The sequence below is a fragment of the Odontesthes bonariensis genome, chromosome 12 (genome assembly GCF_027942865.1).
Source record: "Odontesthes bonariensis isolate fOdoBon6 chromosome 12, fOdoBon6.hap1, whole genome shotgun sequence".
NCBI classification, from domain to species: Eukaryota; Metazoa; Chordata; class Actinopteri; order Atheriniformes; family Atherinopsidae; genus Odontesthes; species Odontesthes bonariensis.
Window position 1 is genome coordinate 35,404,870 of NC_134517.1, and position 15,020 is coordinate 35,419,889.

Here is a 15,020-nt window from a genome sequence, read left to right on the forward strand (position 1 = left end):
CAGCTTCAACTCAGCTTCAACTCAGACCCAGGTCAGCTTCAGGTCAGACCCAGGTCAGCTTCAACTCAGCTTCAACTCAGCTTCAACTCAGACCCAGGTCAGCTTCAACTCAGCTTCAACTCAGACCCAGGTCAGCTTCAACTCAGACCCAGGTCAGCTTCAACTCAGCTTCAACTCAGCTTCAACTCAGACCCAGGTCAGCTTCAACTCAGCTTCAACTCAGCTTCAACTCAGACCCAGGTCAGCTTCAACTCAGCTTCAACTCAGACCCAGGTCAGCTTCAACTCAGCTTCAACTCAGACCCAGGTCAGCTTCAACTCAGCTTCAACTCAGACCCAGGTCAGCTTCAACTCAGCTTCAACTCAGCTTCAACTCAGACCCAGGTCAGCTTCAACTCAGCTTCAACTCAGACCCAGGTCAGCTTCAACTCAGACCCAGGTCAGCTTCAACTCAGCTTCAACTCAGACCCAGGTCAGCTTCAGGTCAGACCCAGGTCAGCTTCAGGTCAGCTTCAACTCAGCTTCAACTCAGACCCAGGTCAGCTTCAGGTCAGACCCAGGTCAGCTTCAGGTCAGCTTCAACTCAGCTTCAACTCAGACCCAGGTCAGCTTCAGGTCAGACCCAGGTCAGCTTCAGGTCAGCTTCAACTCAGCTTCAACTCAGACCCAGGTCAGACCCAGGTCAGCTTCAACTCAGCTTCAACTCAAACCCAGGTCAGCTTCAGGTCAGCTTCAACTCAGCTTCAACTCAGACCCAGGTCAGCTTCAACTCAGCTTCAACTCAGCTTCAACTCAGCTTTAACTCAGCTTTAACTCAGCTTTAACTCAGACCCAGGTCACCTTGCAAACTGCCGCCTGCAGGATGGCGTCGAAGCCGCCCTCCGGAGCGTCGCGGTTGCGGGACACCATCTGCTTCTGCACCTCCTCGTTGAAGCGATCCACTTTGTCCGTCAGCGAGAGGATGTGGCGGAACCCGAAGGTGGGGACGCATTTAGGGAACAGCTTATACCTGCGCAGGGAGACAGAGGTTCAGCTTTTTATTCATTATTCAGACTAACTGTTACATTATTACAGTTACATGGTAAGAATAGCAAACAATGTATTCTTTTTCAGTATCTGCCCAGTCTTTTTTTTTCTTCTTTACAAACAAACATAAATAAAACAAAAAAAAAAAAAACATACACATCAAGCCAGACTTACAACACAAAACCTAGATCAACAATACAAAAAAAACAAAAACACAACACCCTAGGAAGTCTACATAGCATACATATCCTGTACCTGAAAAAAGAAATATATATATATATATATATATATATATATATATATATATATGCAGAGGTAGGTAGTGTCATCCTTACATATCCAGCAGTTGGGCAGGAATGGGCCCCGTACTTCATTAAATAGATCTTCCCTCCCAGCCGGCAAAAGATTTTTTGTGCGTCTGGGCCTGATGAATGAGTGTACCGAATGTCGTCGTCCCACGCGAAACTAACCCCAATGCGGGGACCATTTTTAAGCATTGCAAAGAATAAGAATAACTCCTAGGTACAATAGGGTCCTTGCAGTTTCACTGCTCGGTCCCTAAATATATGTTTTGCATTTTTGTCGCATGCTGTAAAAGCCTGATGGAGGCAGCTGGGTCGGCCGGGGTCAAAATGGTGTCACACCCACACACAGCCGAGCCGGGCGGTGACCCAGATGGGAAGTGATGCGCGATGACGGCCTCACCTCCGGGCCAAACACTGCGTGCCACAGCTCCCCTTCCCCTCCACCTCATCTGCCTCCTTTCAGCTCCTCTCCATCCCTGAGAGCTCTATTTCCATCTCTGCTCTGGCACTTTGGGCTCTAAGACCGATACATGATTCACGAACGTGCTGAAACGAAACATGCAGCCCGACTTTAAATGATTACGGCAGGAATTTCCCTCCATCTACTGCAGATTTATGTCAAAAAGAAGCTTTGCATAAAATATCAAAAGATATCACAGCTGTTTGCCAAAGATGTAGTAAGGCGGAAGGGACGTTCATGCATATGTTTTGGGATTGTAGCCTCTTAAAAAATTACTGGAGCTCAATCCACTCATTTACTGAAGTAGTTTTGGATAGACAGTTCGAACTGTCCAGTAGTCTATATCTACTCAATGATACAAAGGCCTTAGTGTTGGATCAGTCGAAAAGAAGATTATTCATTTTGATAACTCATTTTGCAAAGAAATGTATACTTATATTCTGGAAGAATGAAGTAGCGCCGAATTTGTGGGAACAAAATTGTAAACAGCCGGTATTTTGTCAGGTTTTCAACACGTTGGGGATCTAAACGACTACTTTCTCGCCTGAAAATGTTTCAAATGTTGCTAAAGTTTACAGAGTTTAGAGCTTAAGGGAAATCAGCTTCAGGCCGGCTGATTTCAGCTCGGGCAGGAGCGAAATGCATTGTGGGTAAACGCTCTGCATACTGTCTGATCGATGAGTATGCAGTATGCGGTTTCGAACACAGCCCATGTCTGTTTTTGTATTTGTGTACATTTGTTTTCTTCTTTTGTTGCTCTGTTTGCTCGTTTGATACGTGAGTGTTTTTGTGGATTTGATTGTGGTGAAGCCACCTGGATGGGGGGGTTTCACAAATTTTGTAAGAAATGCTTAACTAATGATGTCAATGTTTTAAATATGGAGAAATGATAAATAAAGTTGTAAAAGCTCAGTGGAGATCCAGGAAGTGTCCCGCTTTGCTGGGACTTTGAGCTGAAAGCTGGATCTGGTGGCTGCTTCCTACCCGTTGCAGGGATTCTCCTGATACTTGGGCGCGGTGTAGGAGAAGGGAGACATGTTTTTGTCCACGAAGGAGCCGAAGCCCAGCCGGAAGTTGCTGGTGAGCTTCCCCATCTCCTGCGCCAGCATGGTGCCCAGGTTCCGGATGGTGTTCAGGTCGTCCTTCATGGACAGCGAGAGGTCCATCAGGTAGTAGAGGTCCACCGGGTAGTCCTCCACCTGCCGCACCTGCAGGCTGAACCACGTCTGGTCTCCTGCAGGAGGGGAAGGTCAGCCGGGTCACTCTCAGAGGTTCAGGATTAGCTCTTACCCAGGGATGCTGGCGGTTCTTACCGGGCCGCAGGCTGAGGGAGACCCTCTGAGGCATGATCTGCACCACGTTGTTCTGGGGCTGCCCGGAGCCTTTGGAGCTCAGCGGCATGTTCTGCAGCACCGACATGCTGCTGGTGGGGAACTCGATGAAACGCGGCTCGCAGCCCCTCCTCTGGAGGCTCTGACTGAAATCACAGCGCGAGTTCAGAGTCCGGCTCCTCCCGAAGTCCTGCGGGTCGACACAGGCCCAAAGTTAGACCTTCCAACATCTGAATCCATTCAAAATGGTTTAGAAATTACAATTCAAGACGTTTTAAACCAACGAAGAATTCCCCCCCCCCCCGCTGGGACAAACCACCTACACTGGAAAAAAATCTAAGTCTTACCAAGTATATTTGTCTCATTTCTAATCAAAATATCTCATTACACTTAATATCAGACACAACTGCCAAACAAGCACCATTTCAGCCAGATATAGGGACTTGTTTGAAGACAATACATCTGGAATATCTTGTTAAGTGAAAAAGTCTTGAAAACAAATTGTTTTGAGTCACATATCATATGAAACAAGCTTTTTTTTTTACATTTGAAGAGGTTTTTAAGCTAATTTCAAGATCACTTTCATCTCAAAAGTCCTAAATATCACATTTTATTTCAAGAAATCTTGACAAGCCGATTTTCACTAGTTCCATTGGCAGATTTTTTTGCTTATTTCAAGCAAAAACGTCTTTTATTTGTTGTTTTTCTTACTTATTTTTGGAGGGGCATTTTTTCCAGTGTAACTCAAATGCAGTCTGCGATCTATTTATGGGATTCAGCGAGAGAAACGGGACAAAAAGCTCAGTTAAAAACAGTAAAAAGAGCAGTGTTTGATAAGCAAACACTGCCTTTTTGAAACGATTGATGTTGGAGAAACACTCGGCCTGCTGGTTGTAGAAGGTGGAAAGCACCAAGATGGATTCTCCAGCTACACTGGAGCCAATCAGAATGATCTCCGTCAGTGGCCGGGATCAATAGGCCTCGAGAGTTACTCTATGGATCCCAGAGGCTGAGAGGTTTGATTTAAACTTCATCGGTCCGCAGTTACACCTCCACAACTCTAGGCGGCGATAAAGCTCATAAATCACAGGCTCTTAAAGGAGCGAATTAGCTTTATTAGCTTTCCTGCGTCCAACAGCAACATACCAGAGAGTCTCTATTATGAGGAGAGGGAAAACTGGCGGCTATTTCCGGGTGGTACTGCACTCTAGGGGCGCCAACGAAGCAGTGCAGAGCACGCCGAACTCTATGGTGGTACTATGAAAGCCACCTTAGATGCAGCCATTGCTTTTGATAGAATTTTTTATATTTTTTCATTTTAATTTTCCTAAAGGCAGGATAAATTATCCTTTCAAACGGCACTTGGTTTGATTTTTTAGACTCACTAGATTTGTTTAAAATACAAATTTATTGTCAGTATTGGATCCCGAGTGACGTCACATGTGGCATCACTTTACGGCATGGTCAGTCCTAGCGCTGAGCTAGCAGAGAGGTGTTAGCTCAAATAGTTACAGATTTCAGCACAGCCCTTTTACATACTCTCTGACTAGCCTCTGGTTTAGCTTTGGTTGTTGCTAGCGGCACCAGGTTAGCACTCTGGCACAGTGGACGAGTGCCGTAAAGCAGCCGGTCGTAATCAGCCGTGCGTTCTTCAGATTCCGTTAGCTAGATGCTAGCGGATACTGACTCGCAAATGCCAGACCTGTAAGAAAACAGAAAGCTATAACTCCCAGGTTATTGTACTTTCGATATAAATTCACATCCCTCTGTCAGAAATCACAGTAATATTTTCAGGTTTCAGCCGCTAGCGGGGACATTTTTTGAGTTATTAGCGCCAGCCCTATGGAAAATGGTCATTCTGCACTCGCTCGCCAGCGCCCCCAGAGAAAATCAACTGAACTGCAGCCAAATTTTTTATAATGGGGCGAATAGGAAGCGGAACGGCTGTCTGTAAAAGGGCTGTGAACATACCCAGGAGCATATTTCACTGGAACCCATCGATGCTCGCACCAACTATTCCCTCGTAGATGTGCTTCACCGTTTTAAAAATCGCAGAATATTGGAGGGAAAAAGTCCCTCGCCAAGCTGACCAATCGCTGTGGTCGGTGACGGCCAAACTGGGTTCCCCAAAAAAAAAAAACAAAAGCAGCAGCAAAGAAGCTCCAGATATCCCAAACGGACTTTCTTCTTCTCCACTTGGCTTTGAGAATCCAAAATAAACCGTTTCTTTAAATTTAAACCAGTTGTAATCCAGATTTGTGGAAGTCTTTTGGCAGACAGGAGCCATTTTAAAGATGAAAAGGGGTTCACTAACTTTTCATATTTGTAATTTAAAAAATGATGTTCTTATTGGCTAGAATGGAAACACAGATGTTTATATTTCTGCCTTCATGGAACAAAATGGTGTCAGTTCCAGTCTCAGACGTCTACAACAGCACTCAGGACAGAAAGAGGGACGTTTCTCAGCAAAATAAGACATTTTAAGACATAAAAACACACAGTTTTGAACACATGATGGATATCTAGCAGGTTTTTACACCAAGTAAACTCCAGAATATTAATTTTATACAACAAGAACGTTACTGTGGAAACATAAAATCTTGAGTTTGACTCACAAATCACATTTTAAGTGATTTTTCAAGTGATTGTAGTCATTAAACATGAAAACGGGAGCAGTTTACTGGTCTCTAGGTAACAGCGAGCCGTGCAGGTGTGCACGGTGGCGGTAACGCACCTCCTGTGCGCACCAGGCGCAGCTGGGGTGGATCAGGAGACACTCCTCGCAGGAAGTGGCGCTGCCGCTCATGCACATGTTGAGACCTGAGAGGAGAAGATGCAGACAGACTCTGAAGGTTTAAACGTGCCAGAACCACAAGGGAGAAGATTTCTGTTTGATCCTGTTAAAAAGCATCACAATTTACTGGAAGTTCAATTCATTAAGATACGTTTTAGAGTAAAAAAGAAAAGGAAAAGAGCATCCAAGAGAAACAGTTCTGTCAAAAAGTCCCTGATCCAGCCCTCATTTCTCTTTCTTTCATCTTTTAAAGTGGTCATCAATAGTTCTCCAGGCATTTTTCTTTGGACATTTTCTGCTTTTTCCCTCATTTTCAGTCCATTTTTTCTTTGTTAAGCCACTTAACTCTGAGCTGTGAACCATTCAGGCAGGAAAAAGGCTCCTAACTCAAGGGATGAACCAGTGTTGTGTCCACACAGAACAGACAACTTAGCAAAGAAGCCGTTTTAAACTGGATCTTTAGGCACTTTGTTCCCAGCAGCCTGTCACAGAGACACATCATTTGTTCCCGTTTCTTTAGCTGCATCTGTGAAAAACAGCTTCATAGTTTCAACTTTTTTGTACATTTACGTTTAAAACTGCTTTCAGTTACCAAAAGAGTCAAATTAATATAAGAAATTCAGTTTAAAACAATCCTAATAAAAATAATGAACGTTATCACGTCTAAAAGTAGAAAAGTAGGAAAAAAAAACAGACAATAATAAGAATTATATGTTATTCAACATCAAGAAAAAGTAAATAAGATTCAATTTAAAGCTTAAAAAAGGAATATAAGATATAATCTAATGACTAATTATGGAACAATTAATATAAATGAAATGATTAAACTGTTTTATGCCACCAGAAATGAATGATCTAGAAGCTCTTTGTGGGTTTTAGACTGGAATTAAGATTTGTTCCCATTTCTTTAGCTGCATGTGTGAAAAACAGCAAAGATAACACAGTGTGACAGACAGAAAACAGGATTTCTGCAGCAACAAGGTGATTCCCAAAGAGCTGTTAGCTGAAAACTTGGCATATCTCAGCATGGTGTGCAGTGTGTCCTTAAAACATTTGAGGAAACTGGACAAGTGGAGGACAGAAGAAGAAGTGTCAGGCCTAAAGAACTATCTCCAGCAGATGAACAGGATCTGAAAGTGATGTCCTTAAGAAAGAGGAAAACATCCAGCAAAGACCTGACACAGGAGCTGAGAGATGCATCTGGACCTTCAGCTGATCCATCTGCTGTTGGCCCAAGCCTCATCAGAAATGGGCTCCATGGAAGGGTGGCTGTCAGGAAGCCGTTCTTAAGGAAGGGAAACAGGGAGAAAAGGCTGAGCTGTGCCAAAGGACACAAGAAGTGGGCTGAAAATCAGTGGCAGCAGGTCTGATGGAGGGATGAATCCTCCCCAGAGCCCGGAGCTCAACATTACTGAAGCAGTGTGGGATCATGTTGGCAGAGAACGCAACAAAAGGCAGCCCACATCCAGAGAAGAGCTTTGGGATGTCCTTCAAGAAGCCTGGAGAGAGACGGTTTCCTGTTTCCACAGAAATATATAAAGAAATGAGGGCTGGATCAGGACTTTTGGAGCTTTTCTCCACCTCTCTCCACCTCTCTCCAGCCGGCTGTTCCTACCTCCAGCGGGGCGCAGGAAGCTCCCCAGCAGCACCCAGCACAGAGCCGCTCTCCCCGGGCTCCACATGGTGTTTACCACCGCTCAGTGAAATTCCAGATCTGTCTCTCAGCTCTCACGCACACTCTGTCTCAAGCACGCACTCTTTTTATCTGTGCAAACCGCAGCCGTGTCCCACCGCTCCACGCGCGTGTCCTCGGCTCATTGTGACGGCTCCGCGTGCATGTGGCTGTGGGGGGGGGTGGTCCGCACCGTCCCGATGACCCGCGTCTGCAACCCAACTTTATGTTCGCACTCCCCCGCAGACCTCCACGTCCCCGACTCCTTCACACATAACTGACAGCAGGCGCCATGATTCACTCCGAAAATATCAACAAATGTGAAGAAATAATCCGAAAAGCGGATGAAAAAACCAAAACTCAACAACCGACCAACAGCAGCATCACACACAGCTGCAGACACTCAACTTTGTGGATTTGGTGTCGCCGACTCGGTGTCCGCTTTACGTCCCCGCTGCAAGCCCCGCCCATTCCTGCTGGAAGCCCCGCCCATTCCTACCGGGATTATGCTGCGTTTGGAGGCACCTCGGAAAAAAGTTACACCAGAACTTTAAAGGGACAGTTCGCCTCTTCTGACATGAAGCTGTGTAACATCCCATATCAGCAACATCATTTCTGAACATCTTCTTACCCCCTGCTGGGTCCTGTGAGCAGAGTTCCAGCCTCGTTTTGGTGTTGATGAAGGTAGTCCGGCTAACTGTGGACCCAGGCCCTCGTTGTTTGACCCCCTTGTTGTGTTGCCATGTTTGTTCTGGATACATGTCTACATGGAACTGTAGAGTTATATAATATATATATAAATATATATAAAACATAAGCCAAACCATCTGGTTGCATTATTGCATGTAATCAGCAGGGGCGTGGCTACGGGGGGGGGGGCACTGCCCCCCTGAGAAATGCCCTGTCCATCCAAAGAAAACTGGCCAGAAAAAAGGCCACGATTTATCATCTCTGTTTGTGTCTTGTATTGATAGAATAAATGCAGGTGGTGATTTAAAAAAAAAGTATATATCTGCAAAGTTTATAGCTTTATTTATTTTTTGTTATCGTGTCCCCCCCCCCCCCTCTGTAACCTTAACCCCTTGCTGCTGAAAAAAAAAGGCGATTTTCACATTTTCAGATGTTTTTGTTGTATATAATGATCTGAAATGTAGACTTAATGAAGGTAAACCCTCAATGGAGAACGTGGAGCATGTTAATTAAAATTAAAAATTAAAATTGACGGTCATGATTTATGCTAGTGTGACCATATTTTCATTACCGAACTGAATTATTTCTATTATTATTATTTTTATTATCATTATTATTATTATGCTTGAAGTTGTAGTAGTGGTTTTCCACCGATTTTTTCGGGTATTGTTTTCTGCCCCCCCACACATGCATTCTGCTCACACCTCTGGTAATCAGGATACAAAATGTAGTATTACAACAGATTTAAAAGACTTTTTTCCACATTCTTTGAAACTATTTCAAAAAATAGCTTCTATCAATTGTCATGAAATGCCTTTTAAGGTTTCGGTTTTATTGCTTTTTGTGCAAATAAAAGGAAGAAGAATGAGAAAAGCCCCCCAAAGGCAGCTTCTCAGCGCTCAGGAAGACCATAAACAGTTATTTTTACCCCATTTTGGGACTATAGTACAATAAATATTTGACGTAAAGCAGTATTTGGTTGAAGTTGCATGCAGAGTTGCTCAGATAAAATCAACTGTTGTTTATGGTATTTTTACAGTTTGTAATCTCCAAAATAATTAAATTTGTGCGACTTTGTGAGTCTTCGTTCAGGCCACAGGAGTCGGCCAATCAGAGAAGACTGAGTTTTCTTTTCTTTTAGTTAGCAGCGGCCTCTTTAGTTTCAGTTCTTAATGGTGAATATTGTGTGAAACAGTTTTATTTGAGCTTTAAATGAAAATTCAGCTGTTTGATTAAAGCGAAAGCACAACTGAAGAGAACTTCCGTTTGATTTATTGACAAATGAAAAAGAATCCAACAAACTTCTGCACGTAAATCTGTTTTTGTAGCCTTAAACACATTTTAAAGTGCAACTTTAAGAAAATACAGAAGAGGACGATGATGAACTTCCCTCAGATGCAACAACTTTGAAGACCCAGAAACTTCTCCACAACATAACTGTTCCTCTTCTTTGGGAAAATAAAAAGCTCGAGAGGTTCTGCTTCTTTTTGAACAAATCAACAAAAACTCGTAGTGCTTCCTTCAATAGCTGGCGCTGCGTGAGCTCCGCTGTCATGGCGTCGGGGCACGCCGGCTCCCCTCGCCGTGGGCGAGATGCAGACCACAGCGCTGCTCCATCAGCTGGAGCTGAGAGGTGGAGGTGTGATCGGCTGGTCAGAGCGCAGAGCAGACGGCACAAAGAGAGGAAATCAATGTTAAAGCTGGAGTTAGAGAACATCTGAAGCCCCACGTTTAAGATCCGTCATTTTAAAGGGATAGTTCGCCTCTTTTGACATGAAGCTGTATGACATCCCATATCAGCAACATCATTTCTGAACATCTTCTTACCCCCTGCTGCGTCCTGTGAGCAGAGTTCCAGCCTCGTTTTGGTGTTGATGAAGGTAGTCCGGCTAGTTGGCTGGGGTTTAAAAAATAAAGCGTTTTGCTTCTCAAAACAATATGCGTTCAACAGAGTAATACATTTGCATCACAAAATGGTTCTCCAGGAAAAAGTCAGACCTCACAATCGCTTGGCCCTATTTTCTCTCCCTTCGTATCGCTGCCTGCTGCCGACAGCCGACAGCCGCGCCTGTTACGGTGTTTGCTGCTCGGTCTGCGCTTCGGTCTGCACAGCAGGCAGTGATACGAAGGGAGAGAAAATAGGGCCAAGCGATTGTGAGGTCTGACTTTTTCCTGGAGAACCATTTTGTGATGCAAATGTATTACTCTGTTGAACGCATATTGTTTTGAGAAGCAAAACGCTTTATTTTTTAAACCCCAGCCAACTAGCCGGACTACCTTCATCAACACCAAAACGAGGCTGGAACTCTGCTCACAGGACGCAGCAGGGGGTAAGAAGATGTTCAGAAATGATGCTGCTGATATGGGATGTTACACAGCTTCATGTCAAAAGAGGCGAACTGTCCCTTTAATGGTGTTTTAGAGTAATGTATCAGAATCAGAAAACATTTTATTGCCAAGTAATTTTCACATTACAAGGAATGTGTTCTGGTCTGATTGGTGCAATAAAACAAACAAACAAACAAACAAAAACATATATATAATAATAATAATAAAATAAAATAATAAAAAAATATATATGTACAAAGTATTTGTAACGTTAGTAAAGTAATTTAATTTAAAGTAATGTAGATGATACATCCTGCAATCAGAAAAGTGTATTTTGGACTAAATGTCCAATAAAATACTAACTCACAGGTTTAAAGACAGCTGCATGTCCCTACTTTAAAATGTTAGGGACAGAACTGAAGTCTTTAAATCACAGAGTCTGGAACGTCTCAAACAACTGCATCACATCACTGACACAAAAAGGTCCAAGTTAAAGCCAGTGCTGCCCTCTGCTGGACGTGCCTGCACATTACGCAGCACTCGGGTTTAAAGCATCATCAGAACATTTCTACGGTGGCGGACACGTGCAAACGGCAAAACAAATCCAACAGTAAAACGGATAAAAAAAATGGATAAAAACATGGTTTGCAAAGAGCGTGATTACATTTTTAAACTGGCATATACTGGAGTACCTGTTCACAGCGCCAGAAACAAAAGATACTGCCATGCATAGGTAGGCTATCCTCTAGTGGTCAGTCAATTAATTGCACTACTGAAAGGCTAGCCCTGAGGCTAACCGCCAAAAATGGATAAATGGATGAATTGCCCTTCCAGAGGGACATCAACTTCTACCACAAGTCAGCCCACAGTCGAAGGTGCACCTTCCAGCGCCAACAACCCACGTTATTCTTCACCTTCAACGTCGACCTTTGACCGGGATTCTAGCGTTGCACCTGTGGCCGGCCAAGCTAACGACCTCGTCAAAAAGGCGAAAATGTGCCACCACGTACTTGTGTGAGAGTAGATTCTCAGCCCCAACAATTACGAAAACAAAATGGAGAGCGAGACTTTGTGTGGAGGATGATTTAAGACTCAGACTTTCTGAAATTCAGCCCAATACTGCAGACTTAGACAGATTTACAACTGAATATGTTCTAGAAATGTAGAAATGTTTGGTAGATTAATTTTTTCCAAAGAGAACTGGTGTTGCTCACTGAAAATGCTGGTGGAAATTGACCTATTTGGTGAAGAATAAAATAATAATTTAAGTGATTTCTGATGTGTTACATGCTGTGTGTGTGGTGATGGTGGGGGAGGGGGGGGGGGGGGGGGCTTACAGAATGTGTGTGCAGGGGTACGTGGCTGTGGAAAGTTTGGGAACCACTGTCCTATCAGATCGGGCCTATCCCACACAGGTCGAGACCCCCGAGTGCGGAGATGCTCATTGGGCGGCTCGCACAGTAGCTTATAACAATATGCTAACAATAACAATACATTTTTTCAAATAACACACAGCGAATACTGCACAGTATTAAGTATTTTTATTAAGTTTGCGTTTTTGTAGTATTAAAGGAATGGTTCGGCGTAAAATGATAATTTGAGCATCACATGGTCATGCCACATAATTTATATGGGTGATGAGCCTTTCTCCGAAAGACCGCGGCATTCCGAAGTTGGCTATTTTGAAGTGTTTTGTTAGAAACGCAGCCAAAGCAACTGGACGGGGCCAACTTGGAAAATATAAGAAATCGGTTGAGCTGAAGTATGTAGCGCTTTTGAGCTTGTTTATCGCGGAAAAACAACCGATTTCTTATATTTTCCAAATTGGCCCCGTCCAGTTGCATTGGCTGCGTTTCTAACAAAACACTTCAAAATAGCCAACTTCGGAATGCCGCGGTCTTTCGGAGAAAGGCTCATCACCCATATAAATTATGTGGCATGACCATGTGATGCTCAAATTATCATTTTACGCCGAACCATTCCTTTAAGTATTTTTTTATTAAGTATTAATTAAGGCTTAATGGGGTTTCCAAAAGGGGGCATTGTTAAACCTGGCAACGCAGTCCGCTTAAACCACCTCACACTTGACCGCAGAGCACGCTAGCTCCTTTAGCCAGCGCGAGATGCAGGCACAATGGGTCGTATTTAACCCATTGAGGCCGGGAAAGCATTGCCACATTTCTACCTTTAAAGCCGGGGGCGCTGTTGCGTTATTCTACCTTTAAGGCCGGGAAAGCGTACACGTCTTTTTTCCTGTATAAGGTTGTTTTGCACCAATTATTGACCTCTGCGCCAGTTAAATGCATTATAATAGACACGTGAGAGAGTCGTCATGTTCCTCGTGTCATTGTTTTGAAGTTAAGTTACATCGAACAAGCATGGAGGACTTTCAGTGGGAAGACATTTCAGACGGGAGCGATTGTGAGGAGTTTCTTGGCTTTGATGATGATGATGAACGTGCTGACCCAATTGATCGAGATTTATGGCGAGCACATATGTTTGAAGATGACGATAACGGCGAGCATGATTTTGAAGGGTTTGAATGTGAGTGGAATACTGACAATTACCACCGTAATCGATGGAGAGATTTCACACCAGGGGTGAAAGTCGATTTATCTGCAGATGCCACACCGTTATTTTATTTTATTACTGTTTTCTAATTGAAAATAGCGCTGTTCCTGCACTTTACCTTTTACATTTTCTATTTTCATGAAGGTGTATGTAAATAAACTAAATTTCCAAAGAAAGCCACAGGTGTAAGCTCTCAAATACTTTTTGAATTTTGTTTCTATCTGCTACAGAGGCTGAGAAATCAATCATTTAGTAGGTGTTGACACAATTGCTGAATTTGCAAAAAAACTTCAGGTTTTAGGGGTCTTTTAACAAAAACCATGTCCATCTTAAATGCCTCACTATGATTACAACAACAAACTACAAATACAACATGAAGAAAGTCGAGGACATGCACGCCAGCTTCAGCTCATCCCAGTATTAAGGTAAATGTGGTCTGAATTTAAAATGTATTGGCTGTGTTGTTTCTTTTTTTGTGGGATGTTTTATATGTAGAAATGTAGATTTGCATAAGGGGACTTTGGTATGTTGTGGTAAAAGTGGCTCTTCCCTTGATTCTGCTGCCAATGTGGCTCTTGTGAAAAAAAAAAATAGTGAGTATCTGATTAGGGCCACTATGCATCCATTCTATCCGCTCTTTTTTAACTATCTTAATTTTATTCAATTCATTTTATTTCTCTTGTGGAAGGCGTTTAATGCCCTGCAGCACTTTTAGCACTTTTACCATTTCTGAATCGTGTTTTATGTTTTATGTATTGTTGTTTTTATCCTGTTGTAAAGCACTTTGAGTACCAGTTGGCTATTGTAAAGGCCTATATAAATAAAGTTTGATTGATTGATCACTGTCCTATCAGATCCCACCCAGGTCGAGCCCCCCGAGTGGCCTGGCGAACGTCCGTTGGGTTTTTCTCTCTTAAATGTGTTTTGTGCTCCGGTCGTTTTTGCCGTATTTTTCTCTTGCAGCGTTTTACTGCTGGGTTTGTTTTGCCGTTTGCACGTGTCGGCCACCGTACATTTCCCTCCCGTAACGGAGCCGAATCTGTTCGACCCGAGCGGCGAGCTCACCTCCGCTACGTCCCTGTGCAGGTTGGACACACACGGCACGGAGCTGCTGGCCTCCTCACCGACACAGTCTGCATTTAAAAACAAACTTAGACGATAATCTGAACGAGTTAAAACCTCCACAGGAGAAGCGGGACGTGGCGGTTAACCTTCAGCTGAGTCCGGGTCCATCTCTGCTGCAGGCTGTGGACGCTGCAGGTCCTCTTCGGCATCGAACCACAGCTCGCTGCTGCTGCCGACATCTTCCCGCACTGCTGCCACACAAACATTTAAATAAACGACACATTTATGATTTAACGGACAGCTTCTGAGGCGTTTAAGAAACGCGTTTCAGGAACTTTTCCTCCTACTTATCTGCTCCTTACTGTGGTTAAGACGTCTGGGCACAAGAGTGGCAGATCTCCTCGTTTTATCACTTTCTTTCTTGGCTTGTTTTACTTTTCTCTGACCAACCTGTTAAAGGAAGAAACACAAGAGTTTATCATAGAGGTGAGGGTCTGAAGCCCCCCGGCATCACCACAGACGCTTTTAACCAAAGCGACTTACAATAAGTGCGTTCAACATCGGTAGGCAAAAGAACTTCAGGTCACCAGAAATCATAAGTGCATTTCCTTCCAAAACCAAACAGCTAAGAGCATAACTAGTGCTAGAGTAAGTGCTGTAAGTTAGGTACCTCAGCCTCTCACCAACTGCACACCAGTCACAGCGGGGTGGGGATGCAAACCCTGGTTCGGGTAGGGGGTAATGAAAATATAGAGGGTGCCAGTGGTGGAGGAAACAAT

General features: G+C 43.7%; 1 protein-coding gene across 1 annotated transcript in view; it reads right to left on the bottom strand.

The window, feature by feature from the left end:
* The window catches only part of itgb5 (integrin, beta 5), a 69,237-nt gene extending 61,195 nt beyond the window's left edge, over positions 1 to 8,042 (bottom strand). The window contains exons 1-5 of the mRNA XM_075480260.1: positions 7,531 to 8,042; positions 5,856 to 5,941; positions 3,104 to 3,311; positions 2,775 to 3,024; positions 840 to 1,008 (exon numbers count right to left, since the gene is read on the bottom strand). Coding sequence (XP_075336375.1) covers positions 840 to 1,008; positions 2,775 to 3,024; positions 3,104 to 3,311; positions 5,856 to 5,941; positions 7,531 to 7,597 — 780 coding nt within the window. The 5' untranslated portion in view covers positions 7,598 to 8,042. The remainder of the gene's footprint in view (positions 1 to 839; positions 1,009 to 2,774; positions 3,025 to 3,103; positions 3,312 to 5,855; positions 5,942 to 7,530) is intronic.
* Positions 8,043 to 15,020: the final 6,978 nt, after the last annotated feature.